The following is a 14702-nucleotide window of genomic DNA, read 5'->3' as shown; positions in this document are numbered from 1 at the left end:
TGCATCTGTAATGCATCCTGCATTTTCTGATCATACTGGAACATTAGGCAACACAACTACAAAATTTCAAAACAAAACAAAACACCATCCACAACAGCCTTAAAAGCTTGTGTTTGTAATAAGTACAACCAGTCAGATTTGGGTTTTGTTTAGCAGGGGAGTGGGGTGGTTATTTTTCAACTGTTAGCATTTGTAGAAGGGGAACATTTTTTATTGTTACATTTTGAAAGGTGAAAAATACTCATCCCTTGTAAACTATTCATTCCTTTCCATTGTGAAATGAGATTCTTATAGGTACCAATCTCATTAAAAGTTAAAACTGTGTCTGCTTAGCATTAGCAAGGAATAAAAGGGTAAGACTGAGGTGTCTATGAGAACTATAGCTATTGACATCATTGACCTATAAATATGTCCTCTTCAAGCTGATATACAGCAATTCATTATCCCTGTTTTGATATAATTGCTATCACTGAAAGCCCTTTGCTTTCAAGTGTTCATAGAACTGCAGTTCGTATTTCAGATTATCTGCCAAAAAGAAAAAAAAAACACAAATCCAAATATTCTAAATATTTGATCATAAAAGTTGTCTTCTGCTTTTACACAGATAATTTAGCCAAATAATATCAGATAATCTTGGAGCAGATTTAACAGGAAATTGCTCGAGACTCCATCTAAGCAGCATCCATTTGCACTTATATAAATGTACTGAATGTGTAGGAAGACTTTGACAGCTTGCCATATGTGATTTCATTCTGTGGCCTACCTACTTTACCATCAAAAGTTATATCCTTTGAAGCATTGCCAGAATTACTTTAGCCCAGTAGATATGCTAGATGTGCCCTTTAAAAGCCATATAATTTCCTTTCTACTCTGACTAGTTCAATGTAGCATCTGCTCAACTAAATTCCTTTGAAGGTTAAAACCAAAAAAACCCCTGTATTACAGCTCACTGAGACGTCCGGTGTTGAATGAAGACCACAGATGCAAGAGAATAAATACGAGTTAAATGAGACTATAAAAGAGAATCAGAAAATTATTAGCTATCATGGGAGTATTATAATTATACACACATGGAATAAACATTTGCATTTCAGGATAGGTAAGCATTTGATTTAAAATAATAATAATCCCTGAATTTTATATTTCCATTCCACTACATTGATTGTTTATATGCTAATTCTGATGTTGCTGTGACATGGGTGCTAATACCATAACAAAGAATATCACACATCAACAACTTGATTCAAAATAGCAAATAGAAGTGTGTCTGTATAATCTCCTTTAAAATCTTTGGGGTTTACAGTTATTTTAAAAGACACTACATTATTTTCACAGCACCTTCTTGGTGTTCCAGATGATAATGAAGGGATAGTCCCTATCATCCAGTATCACAAAGCAGTTGTGACATTTTAGAAAGACCTTCAGTTTATCTTCCTTAATTTCTACAAATGGTATTTAAGATTGAAGCCTTGAGCTTTTACTAGAGAGCCGCATGAACTTCAGTAATTACACGATTTTCTTGTCTGCTCAATTGAAAACGTTTCAAAACATAATAAAATGGCAATGTCCTTTCCTAATCTCTTGAAACCCTGCAATGTCAATTTTAATTAATGAGCTGTAAAAGTTGCATTTTTATATCTAGGATTTTTTTTCCAATTTCACTTATTATTATTTTATATAGATTTGCATCTCCTCTAGAGAGGTTGCAGACTTTGCTGACATGCAGCACATCATAAGAATACAGACCAGACTTGTGTCAGAAGTGGCAATGCTGTGGTCTAAATTAGTTACAACACTAATGTGCTTATACCAGTTAAATAGCTCCTGTTGACTTAGGACAGAATAAGCATCACTTAGTTTACATCTCTTTATCTCAGTGGCCTTCTTTCACATGCATAAGATCTTTCTTCACAGTCACAAGTGCACATAAACCAAGACAAATGTAATGATATCAAAAAGAAGAGAAAAGAACAAGTATTAAGGAACCTGCTTTGATTCAGCTGAACAAAACATCTGGAATAGCCTTCACCAGCTTGCCCAGTTCGAAGTGCATGAAATTTTTGCAGATCTCCTTCTGCCAAAATTCAGAAAGGACAAACCCTTAAACTTGCAAAGAGCATGAAAGAGAAGCCCATCTCAGTGGAGGTCTCTCTAGAAACTGCAGTTTCAGTGACTGAATGGCTTTGTATTTTCGATACTTCCCATGGATTGCCTTCTGATGAGGCACTGCACACTTGAGTAACAACACATCAAAACTGAATTTGGAAGCTAACAAGAAAGACTGGATCAGAAGATGGGAAACAGATGGTTTTAAAATAAAACTGTTTTAATTGCTCACTCCTCCCAGACATGCAACTAATCAAATGTATAGCTAGCACAATACAAAAAGTTTCCCACTACATTGTCTAAGACAATCACACTGAGTCTGAAGATTGTCAGGTCTCTGGAGTGCATCTTTCTCAGTGGTTAGACACTAGCACATCTACACAACAAATAAAGCTGACATAAACAAAGCATTAGGAATTAATGTAGGAATCCTTTAAAATGCATTAACAAAATACCGATTCAAGTTAACTCAGTCTGAATATATCCATTTGGAGACAGGGCAAAGAAATCAAGCTATTCCATGACCAAAATATTAAAAAATATCTAACAAATTTGTAACCAATATAAGGAACAAAACAGAAGTAATCAAACTTCTGCTTTTATTCAAAGCACTAGTTACTTATAGGGACTGCTCAATATCTGTCAAAAATCTTTTTATTCCCAATGTAACATAAGTATCACATTCATAAGACTGACAGTGTAGAGCAAAATAAGAAAATTCATTGACTTACAGGCTATAGATGAGACTCGCATTAGGCTAGGAGAAACAAAAGCAGGAGAGAAAGCTACTGTTCCTCTAACTGCTTTAATGAGTTCTTAAAAAAAAGGAAGTATCTCTTCTTACAGACTTTAAGTCATGGCTCATATATGCTGCCTCAATACAGGGAAGAGACACACTTACAATATGCATCATGTCTTTCTTACGCATATGCTAAGGAAGTGCAAGAAAAACACACGGCATGGACAGCTCCATTGTCATTCAAGTAATGCCAGGTACCTATACAGCTTTGTGTTTATTACTTACACATGAGTAAGTGCTGTCCCAAAAGACAGGTCTTTCTGAAATTGAGTATGAAAAGGTATAGACTATACTGGCTACATGCTAATTCAGCAGCCCTATGTTTGGGAAACACTTGTCGCCCAAAAGACCCAAAGACAGAAACTAAAACACAAAATAATTAATACAGGCAATATTTCTGTCATACACTTTGTTAGTAGAAGGTCAGATTTATTAATGCAAAGGCTTTAAAAATTATCTGGAATGCAGTGTGAGCAGGATACACCATATTAGTTTATAGAGCTCCATGATCCCATTCAACTAAAGCAATGAGCCAGTATTTCCCTTTTCCATTTTACTATTTCAAAGCCACAGTTTTATTGCCAATCACATGGTGTTTGATTGTAGCTTCAAAGGCCTGTCTGTAGAATCATGATATGCCCCAGAAGTCTCAGGTTATGTCTTAAATATTAAAGTAAACTTCTAGCATTCACAGTAGCAAATGGATAAAGAAGGGCAGAAAATGTAAGGACATAAAGGCTGCAGAAAACCCAGAATGTTAATAAGCCCTTTAAACCACTATTTTCTTATACCTAATAACTTGAAACCAGTCTTACTAATTTTGCTGATGCTGGTGTATGTGTTCTGAATCTCAGGGGTTGGCAAAATGTATTTTGGTTGGTGAGGAAGCAATAGCACATCTTCTCACAGGTCTGATTCTCAGTTGCTGAGTAGGAGCAGTGTGCTGTGTCTCTTCTCTGCCTTCCCCTTCCCGTCTGCTCACACTGAAAAGGCATTTCTTTTGTTTGTCTCGCTTACACTATTTTGATTTCCCCCCTTCCAACACATGCACATGCTTCCTGTCACTAGAAAAGATAATTCTTGCTCTTATACATATGTCCTCATTGCTGAATGAAGATACTTTCTTTCTTTACTTTCTGCTTTACATTTCTAACTCTGGGCAAAGGAGGTTTATCACTACAGTCTCTTGCCATATCTGAGCTCCTGTATTCTGAAAGGCAAAACGTAGTCCTAGTTTTCCTTTGTCTCATCTGATGGCCAGTAAAAGTACCTCTCTGCTGCATAGCTGGCTTTAGCTGTGTCAGTGCTGCTAGAGAGCATGCTGCATACTGGAACAGCGAGGTATTGATGGCAGACCCCGATGGCATAACTTTTAACAGGGCATGAAACTGGATGTTCTAAGGATTCACCTCCAGAGGATAATTCTGTGGCAGTGCCATGAGAACAAAAAGTAAATAACTTCCAAGGGAAGCTGAGTTACTCAGTATTAATGCAAGTAGATTGGAAGGAATGAGCAAACAGCAGAAAAAAAACTCTCATGTCAGTGCTGTTAAGGATTTCACCTGAGCAACTAAGACAAAGCATGGCTTCATAGCAAGCCTAAAGAATTTTTCTTCTCTTATTGTAACTTTACCAAGAAGCTGGTATAAGCTCACAGAAACAGGGGTGGAGGATGTCATGGGTGGCATCCTGATTCAAATGCCAGAAAGAACAAACACAAAGTTAAAATGCTAAGGCTGCATAAGTCTATTTTAATGCTGAAGATGAATGGGGAGTGACAAAAGAATATAGATTAGCACTGATATGGATGTGATTGGCTTAAATTTTCACTATGAATTGTGGCCATTTTGCACCATCAGTCTTTGACTTGGAGGTTCTCTTGGCTACATCACACACTGACTGTTTGCACTCTCCATGGAATTTAGAATGCTCCTTTATCTCTTACCAAATCTCTCTTGCCTGAAGAGGACATCTCTGTAACTCTGAAAACGGAACAAGAGAAGCCCTGACCAAGGATGTAATAATAAATAATGCTTGCAAACTCAAATGAAGATGTAACTCCTATCCTTGTTCTAAATTGCTTGTTCCTGATCTTGTGCTTTCATATGCAACCCCTTAGCTGGATTGGTAGAGCTGCCAGTGAAGACCTACAGTGGAAGATATGGCTGACCTGACTGCAGTCTAAAATAGGAGGTTGGGTGATTTTTGCAGAGCTATTTTTAGCCAAGATCCATCCAGTGATTGTGGTTTTAAAACATACAAGGCACTGTTTTATTTATTTCATAACCTTAAAACAGTCCTTGAGTTTTTGTGGCCTGAGCCACTCTTTCTGAAATGCCTGGAATGGGAATTTGGTTGAGTGAACTCCTACTGTTTCACCACTACAAATCTTGAACCATTTAGTGAATCACACAGCATTTGAGGTCACTTCCCCTGACTCAAGTACACATGTAAAAGAAAATCACTCTTTAGAATCAGTTCATCTTATGAGCATTCTAAAGCATATTTTATTACTGTCAATCAAAAACTTATTAATTATAATTATTTTTAAAAGGAACCTTTGATCACTCATCAGTAAAATTACTTTTGACCTTACTTTTACAAGTAAAATAGTTTATTTCCTGGCACCCAAGGTGCTAGGACAGCAGGGAAAATATATATATTTATGCCAAATGTGTATGTTTCCTACCATATCTGGTTTTCTCCCCTGATTATTCCACAGCTGTTTGTTTTACTAAGTGCCTATATATAGAATATTCTCCAACTTCCACATGAATATGTTGCAATGTAATGCAATGAGAAAAACAAAACCAAAAGATACCAAGCTACTGCATAGCTAATTTGGGTAATATGGATGTTAATTTAGGAAAACTCTTTGTCTTTGCTTTAATAGGAAAGATAAATGTAAAATAGTTAAATTGTCTTCACCATTTTCCCCAGACATTTTTCTTAAAACAATCTGAAGACACTGCAATCACCAGAAAGCAAATGGTCTGACTGCTAATGTTCTCACTCTTATTTAGTACTGGAAAGTGTTAGCAACTGCAGTGAAAATACCTTATCAAAATCTTATTTTTAACATCAAATGATAGAAATTATTAAGTGACATGAAAAGTCTTCAGCCTTCAAGCGTTAAAGCAATGAGGCTATATTTTATTGCATGGAGAATCTGTGTGATTCATTTTAACCAGTGAACCCCTTCTGCATAAAGGTTTTCAATGTTTCAGCCTCAATGGCTGGTAAAATATGTTCAAAAGAATATGTAAGAGGAACATGATTCTCATGTAAAATGACATTCTGGATTCCTTTAGTTAACTCAACAGAGAGCTATATTCAGTGGAGTCTGCAAGACAATACTGCTGGTGGTGCTTAAACACATCACAAAAAATAAGCAAAAAAATGAGATCAGTAACAATAACTTAATTTGAAGTTTAAAAAAAAATCAGTAAAGCATCACTATATATTGCATTTGGACTGACTACAAAAGTGACAGTCAGCGGATTATTCCACAGATTTCTAATGCTGAGAATTCTGATGGCATTTACTAGCATAACCTTTCAACTCTGAGCACATCAATAGAAGCAGACAGTGGTTTGAAATATGATTCCTTGCAGATAGCATATCCTCATTCATCTGACTGTGGTGCTCTGTGCTCCATTGCACAAACAGCGGCTCACCCACTTCTGAGAGGACACTAATAAAAAAGGCATCAATTTTCAGCTCTAGTACTACTGTGATCTCTTTATATGTTCGACATCCAACATTAAATTAAAATGCTGTTATAAATCCTACTTTCTGAATCTGGAATGAGTGTTGGGTTTTTGTTGCATGAGACTGCAGCAAATCTTGTCAAAAGCAAGGAAGCACGTCTTGTTCACTCAGAATTAATGTTGTGGATGAAAGAACGAGGTAAAAGAGGTTGAATATGGTGAACTGTGGGTGTCAAAGGCAGTGGGTAAAGCAGCTTTGGGGTACTAAACAGAGCATAACATTTGCTACTTTCAATAGGTTTCTAACCAGTAATTACAATTAAGAATTACTAACTGCAGACGAAGAACAGTTTGTTCATTACACAAAGCACTTTAAAGAAAATCCTGTGAATCTTTAAATGCCTTTATTGTTCATAGTCTGGGCAATATATTCCTCTGTGCAAGACAAAACTGGTTCTGTTATAATCAGATAAAATGGACTAAGTGTTTTGGATCGCTTCAAGACCATACATTGAAGGTTGTTACAGAGTGTCTGTGCAAAATTATGCATATTGATGTTGATGTTCAGGACGTCTGTCAGCTTGTCATTTGCACTTGAGTTGTCTTAAAAGTTCTTGGGTTGCGATAGTGATTTTTGAAAAATAGAAGTCATAAAGAAAAAAAGATGTAGGCACTGATGTGAAATATTCTGACAATGGCAAAAAAATCTTCTGGGCAAAAGTAAAACTGCAAACAGTGAGTGTGAGAAAGGAAGCAGGCAAAGATATTTCTATTATGCAGAAGAGTGTCACATGTTTTGGAGCCTTTCAGGTGTGTCTGATAACCTCTAATGGCAGATATCCTTTCTCCTTTAAGAGCTAAGCTAAGCTACAGAGAAAAGGCAATAATGGCTTCAGCAAAGATTCTGTGTCCATAGATATTTTCTCTTGTTCAGTTCATTCATAATTATGAAGAAAAGAAACAAGCTTGCTTTTCTGGGGGGTGGGAGAGAGCGCCTTGAAGAGTGGTTCAATATCTGGATCGAACAGAGGAACTTTTTCCCCCTAAGGATCCTGCCTGAAGAAACCTTGACGTGCACAAAGTCAGAACCTAGACAAAGTTGCCCTGGTGAGAACGATAAGGTCACCCGTGGGATTGCTGAGATTATCTCTGTCAAGCACTTGGACAGCATGCAGTCAAATGATGCATCATGCAGTCATTTTCGGGGGGGGGAAAATCAATTTCTTCACCAGGTCGCTATTTGCTTTTCAAAGTGCCCTTGTAGGCCTTCACCACCAAGCATTTATCAATTTAAATGTTGTAAATTGATAATGTGCCACTGTGCCTTGTACTGTTTCTGAATTATTTTGATACTTAGATTTTCTAACTGCTCTCAAAATCCTCAGAGCCACTCTATTTCAATAGAGCTCCTCCCTTGCTTACTTCCTTTAGATAAAAGATAAGAGAAAATGAACTTTCTTATGTAGAACGGTAAGGAAAAAAGCTTCTTTTAAAAGTGCATGACCAACAAAGAATTTCCCAGGCTTTCAGCTGCTAATTTTTAAAGGAGGCAAACTATAAAAAAATTATCAATGCTAGTGCACCAATGTACTAAATTACCAGAAATGATCATTCTGTGTGGTAGTATTTAAATTCAGAACACTAAAACAATGACAAGAACAAGAACAAAAAATGAGCTCTTTTCTCAATGGATTATTGTCTAGATTATATATATATATATATATATATACACACACATATAAATTGTTTTCCTATGAGGTTCCTGGCTTTTGTTGTTATTTTTTTATTGTATTAACAAAAAAAAAAAAGATTTAATTTAAATAATGGTATGAGGAAAAATCAGGTAGAGCTCAGAGAACGAATGCAAGTGTCAAGATTGCTTTATATTATTTTTTAAGCAAACATAGTACAAAAGCAACCCTTTAACAATCTACTAACTTCAACTTGATTTGCATTGAAAAACAGGTAGAGCACAGTAGTTGAGGTTTGTGCTTCGTAAAAGCAAAAGAAATACATGGCAGTTGCAAAGCATTCTTAACCTCCAGTGATTTATTGGCCCTCATCCAAGTTATCAGGGGAATCTAATTCTTCTTTATTATTCAAATAAACCGCATTTGGCACCACGGTTCCTTTTCAGAATAGCTTCACAAATAGACTGAGTACTGTCATTTATTTGACCTTGTACTTGTGTGCTGTAGCTATAATTTTATTTGCCATTTCATAGAGCAAATGCAGAGAAAACCAGAATAAAAAGGCTACTAGTAACACAGTACACATGTAATGTACCTGTTGGTTTTGCGTGCTTTGTTTTAAAAAGGACAACAATCTCAACAATTCCACACACACCCCTGCCCCCCGCATCTCTATTATCTCTTATTATGCTTGCAGCTGCACTGCTCCTTTTTAGTGAGCTCTCTTTTCAATAGGCCAATTTGCAAACCTGGTCTGTGTCTCGGGCAAGTAGAAGCAAAGGTAAGAAACACTTTACTTTAAGGTGGTGGAGCTCACACAGAGCTCACCCTCACAAAGGTGAAACAATGCATAATTTCCTTGTTGAGCACAACTGCTGGTGAGGGGTGATTAAGAACTTGTTTCCTGAAAGCAAAAGGACCCTAGTGAGTTTATCAGCCCATAATATTTTCCACGGATCTGAAACCTCCTATGTCTGAAAATTGTGTTCTCTGTTCTGGATAGAGTTTTCTCCGTATTTGTTAATAGTTGTGTTTTGACATATTCTTGGCCTAAGTCTCAAACACAGACACTTTGCAAAAGAACTGAAATACCTTAGGTAAGCACCAATACTGACTTCAGAGAGCCTGAAGGAGTGATTTAAGTGCCTCTTCAATGGCCAGATATGATGACTCATTTCAGCCATCTCCTTTTGAAATCTCATACCTTTTCTAAAAGGACATCAGGGACTGGGTATTCAAAAAGATGGCAGTTAGCCTGATATCAGAAATTACCTGCTGACTTGAAAATGTCAGAGGATAGATGTATACGAAGACAAAACATTTTTCCATCATTACAGAGGTGCAATGTCAAAACCTGCTTGTATTGGCAAAAGCATAAGACACACCATCACGGGTCATGTTGTCAGTCCAGGAAAGAAATCCTGGCTGTATTACAGATTTCCAGACATGCCTGGGTCTGATAACAAATAGTACCTGTACTGGTCTCTGAAACTCCTGAATACTGCAAAGTATGTTGGATGTTTCAGCTTGCCCCCAGTACAACTGAGCTATAACAATTTATACAGACTGAGAATATCACCGGGAAATTTTGGCCTATTCTATTGCTTTTATTCTCTCCCTTCTTTCACTATTTTCAGCTAACTTTGTGTCTTTCCTTCTGCTTTGAAATGCATCTCTGTTCTCTAATGGCAATTACACAGTATGCTCTCCATCTGCTAAACTAACTTAAAATTCTTGAATGGCATTAGCTGGAAGATAAAGTATTTGAATCATCTGAGTATCTACATGAAAGGTCCGTTCATTACAATGTCAAAAGTGTATTTATTGCAATTTTGGTTAATGTTTCAAAAACACTGTTATTTTTGTCAGGAGTAACTTTACTGTCATTGCCAAGCCACCTTCCAAGGTATTGTTTTATCATATTTCTTTACTATTAGAACTGCAGCTATCTTAGAACATCAGCATCCATTTGTTTTTTGTACCACTGGCACTGGAAAAAACCCCACAATGGTTCTATGATGAACTGTTTTCACCTGCTGAGAACTACTTTCCTTTAGCTAAGAGACAAGAGGTATTGCCTTGCGTGTACAAAAACTATTGTACATTATTTCCACACATACTAGTTAAAAAAAGAAAAGGAAACCAAATCAAACCAAACTGAACAAGGACAAAATCTCTAAGAAGCTAGTAGACTAGAAAATAAGGCTCCAGAGTCAGCACTTCAAGATGATTCCAATTAAAAATGCTTATAATGTACATCCAGACTTTCTGAACTGCAAAATTACCTGGGGATTCTCTACACAGTTGGGGAGTATCAACAATCTCTGGAGTGCAAGAAATGAAACACTACATATATCACATAGCACCACTCCAGAAATTCAGGATTCACAAGTATTTTAAGGCTGTTTTAGTGCAAAGAAGCAGGATTTCCAAGTATAGTTTCAGAAACTGTTTTATAGGTAATTTTTTTTGTATCAATCTTTGAGTAGTGGTTTTGAAGCAGATAGCTATAAAGCCAGAACAGAGGAACAGCAAAAATCACAGATAGCTTAGTAGAGCTCAGGAGATTTCATCTATTGTCTTAAAATCCACAGTCCTGGTTCTAAATTGTGATAATATTTCCATCAATAGTTTTGTTAGTGAAGGCAAGGAGGTGTTTGTCCTGATATAACAAATAATGTAACATACAAAGACAAGTGCTTTATTTATTTGAACACTTGCTTGAAATGTATATGGAGATCAAGATGAAGTGTCTTGACAACGTGATGCAAACTCAGAGTAAGGAAAGATTTACCAACTCCTATGGTTAAAAAGACAGTGGCAGAAAATGCTTTTAACAAGAGACTAGCATAGGGTTAAAGCCAAATTTTTCTTGAACAGATGATATTTCAGATGGCCACACTATTCCAGATGCATCAATTTCCTTGAAAATCCAATCCATATATGTGCATATGCTGTGCTGGCAGGAGGAGTGACTGAAATGGCCAAAACCCAAGAGCTAATATTCTTTTGGCCAGAATAATGCAATTATTATTTTCCTAGCTATCAGTCTAAGCATACAGAGCCATCTGTTATGCAAAGCAAACATACACATCTCAATTACAGAAAATGCAGTTGCCTTGACAGAATTTGGATTACACCACTAACCAGGGCTGTAAAATTTGTTTTAAGCTAGTGTATAATGGATGCCTTTCAGGAGTTTCCTAATTAGCATTTACCTGCTTAAACTAATTATCCATCCTTCTTCTTTACTGGCTTATTAAACTTCGTTGGATACTATGCATAAAACAGATTAATATGAGTATAGGACAATAATAAACATTAAAGTTCCAATTCTTTACTGTATTAGCAACATGGTGGCGCACTAATTTCAAAATTTGAGATTCTTGATACTAACTCCCAAATAGATTAAGGCATGGATTAAAGTCTATTACAAAACGAGGGATTTTAATGAGAGACAAGTATGCTGATATGAGTTACAAACAGCTCTGCTTCCGTTTCTATCATTCGGTTTGCTAAAGCCAGCACAAAATAACAATTACTGAACTTATTACAGCCAGTTGCCTGCATGTTCTTTGAGGAGTTAATGGAGCTCTCTATTCAGATTCTCAACAGACAATATTTTAAATTAGTCTTTTTCTGCAACAAATGTTAAAATTTCCCATTTTGTCATTCTTGGGGTACAGCAAAACTGACAGTTGCCAGGGCTAATAGTTGCCTTCTCATAGCAGTACAGGTCCCAGTTTATAAGAGCTGAAAAAAATATTATCTCAGATTTTATTTTTCTCCTCAGGGTGGCTGTAATAGAAGTAGATTATCCTGCTCTGGAAATCATCATGGAAAATCTTTCTGCTGCATTTTTAAGTACAAGCAGAAAGAAGCTGTCCTTCCTAAACATTTCTGAATGCTGCAGGATTAGGAATATGCATCAACAAACAACTTTTGTCCTGCCTTTTAATCTTTGCAAAGCAGTTGCCTGCAATTAAATTAAAAAAAAAAAACAAAAAACACAAAAAAAAACCCAAAAAACAGACCCAAACACAAAACCAAACCCAATTATATTTTATAAATTTGTTTTTTCATACTAGTGAGCATTTGTGAAAGCAGCAAAACGTGTCCTTGTTGTAACCCTCCCTGCAAGACATTTTAATGGTCTCTTTCAGCATTTCTTGACTCCAAATGACTCCCTGTCATCGTGTCAGCTCCCTGGATAATGCAGGGTACTCCATAAACATCCAGTAATAGGACACAAGGGAAGTACTATTAGTGTGTCCCTTTCCTATCAGGTATAGAGGTTTAAAGTTCAAAACAACTGAGAAAAGAAACTTCATTTGTTCTCAATAAATTAATAATGATCCTTCATGGCAAAAACTTTTCACGCACAACTTTGTCTTATCTCAGTGGCCAATCCTGATAGATACATTTTTCAATTACTTCTCAAGATGAAGCAGATGCAACTTTAAATAACTAATTCAATAACCCATGCAACAACAACAACAAAACAAACCAAATAAATATTCCTTTTGAAATTATAAACAGAAGAACAAACCATATACAATTATGTTTTAGAACTGAAAGCACACACTTACTTGGGACAGGCCTAAATAGATGGAGACAGTTTCTGAAATGTACAAAAATTTTCCTTCTTGATTTAGTGCAAATACAAATCCATCCAGGGACTACAGAGTAAATGGGTAAAAAAAAAAAGAAAAAAAAAAAAAAGAAAAGGAAAAAGAAAAAAAGTGAATAGATTAATAAAAAAATTCAAAGTTCCAGATAGAAATAGATTCAAAGTCAACACAGAACAAATTGAGGAAAATGCTCTGATTTCTACAGGAATGATTTTAATCTGAATCTCTAAGACAGTTCCTTTATATTCTGTCTCTATATTAACAAACAGACTATGAGTATATTCCAAAGTTCAAGGACTTATTGACATGCTTACATCTGCCAATATTGTTTAAAATGTATCTCATTTGCATGACAGCAGAAATATAGAAAAGTAAGATTTTATTCAAATTTTTTTACAAGGAAATAAGAAAATGAAATAACCTTCCATCCAAATGGTATGTAAGAAGTTCTCCCCTCTCTCCCCACCAAGCCCCCAATCAAAGCAGAGAATTTCCACTTCAAAAAAAATGAAAAAGAGAAAATATAATCCTACCATCACTCAAACCACTACGGACCTCAACAATTTGTTAATTAATTGAGGATTACACACACACACTGAGGCGCGCACACACGCACACAAACCCATTTTCCTTTTGTGAGACAACAAACAAAGCCAATCAGCAGATTACTGTCAAATATGTTTACAGCTTAGGTCTATAGAAATGTTGTTAATTTCATCCTATAGGTGTAAAACTCTATAGATCAGATTTTACTTTGACAGGTTCGAATCTTTGGATGGGTTTCCACTGCAACTGCAAAAATCAAAATGTAACTAACAGATTAATGCCTACTTTTTGAAACATGAGTGCAGATAATAAACAAAGGACTATATTCTAACCTGACACAGAGTAAATCACATCAAGGTGGAAATATATCTCTAGGAATAAGAGCAAATCTTCACCAGGGAGAAACTGCCTTTCATAAACTACATGTGCCTTTACTTTTGTGCTTTTTTATGAGGCTGCTTATTGGTGAACAAGCCTTTGCTACCACAAAAGTAAAAATCACAAAATTCCATTAATTAGAAATGTTAAAACAATCCAGAAAATAAGAAACAGTCCAATGTTGGCATCAAATCTCAAATATCCCATTTAGATAAAGGCACATGTAAAGAAAAATATAACTAGCATTTGAGAGATCAACTTGGTCTTGGAAGAAAAAAATAAGAGATGCAAAGAGATTTGATGCAGCTACATGATGACAAAGTCATGCAATCATTGCACTCCTTTTCAAATACAGAGCAGTGATTTCTGAGTGTTTTTAATTATTTTTTTTCCCCTCTCATCTGCTTCTTGATTAATTTCTGACATGCTGCTGGTCAGAAGCTGTCTTTGGCAAGTGTTCACCTCTCTCTGATGTAGTAGGTGGTAGAATTAGCCCAAAAATCTGCCTTTTCAAAAAAGAACATAGCACATATAGGAAAAGAAATCCTCAGTAAAGACAGTGCATTAGAGAAAGACTCTAGTTTATATTTATGAATTAATAAAAATGTAAATTTTCATAGATTTCCTTCATGAAAAAATATTATGCAAGCCATTTATGGCCTCTTATAAATCATCATCATTTCTTTTCAAATGATTAACATCAGTTCCTTGAATGTTAACTTTGATAACAGGTGGAAAATTTGGAACAGTGAAGTTCAAACTTAGATCCATAATAGGACAATTAAAACATTTACCCATCTGATCTCCCCCACTATGTATACTTCTTTTGCTACGATCCAAT

General features: G+C 35.8%; 1 protein-coding gene across 15 annotated transcripts in view; it reads right to left on the bottom strand.

The window, feature by feature from the left end:
* The window catches only part of NPAS3 (neuronal PAS domain protein 3), a 665104-nt gene that overhangs the window by 193288 nt on the left and 457114 nt on the right, over positions 1–14702 (bottom strand). For all 15 annotated transcript variants that reach the window (XM_064148527.1, XM_064148538.1, XM_064148548.1 and 12 more), the window contains one exon: positions 12896–12985. In XM_064148527.1, coding sequence (XP_064004597.1) covers positions 12896–12985 — 90 coding nt within the window. The remainder of the gene's footprint in view (positions 1–12895; positions 12986–14702) is intronic.

The sequence above is a fragment of the Pogoniulus pusillus genome, chromosome 1 (genome assembly GCF_015220805.1).
Source record: "Pogoniulus pusillus isolate bPogPus1 chromosome 1, bPogPus1.pri, whole genome shotgun sequence".
NCBI lineage: Eukaryota > Metazoa > Chordata > Aves > Piciformes > Lybiidae > Pogoniulus > Pogoniulus pusillus.
The sequence above is the reverse complement of the archived record's forward strand: the minus strand, read 5'-3'. Positions and strand labels throughout refer to the sequence as shown.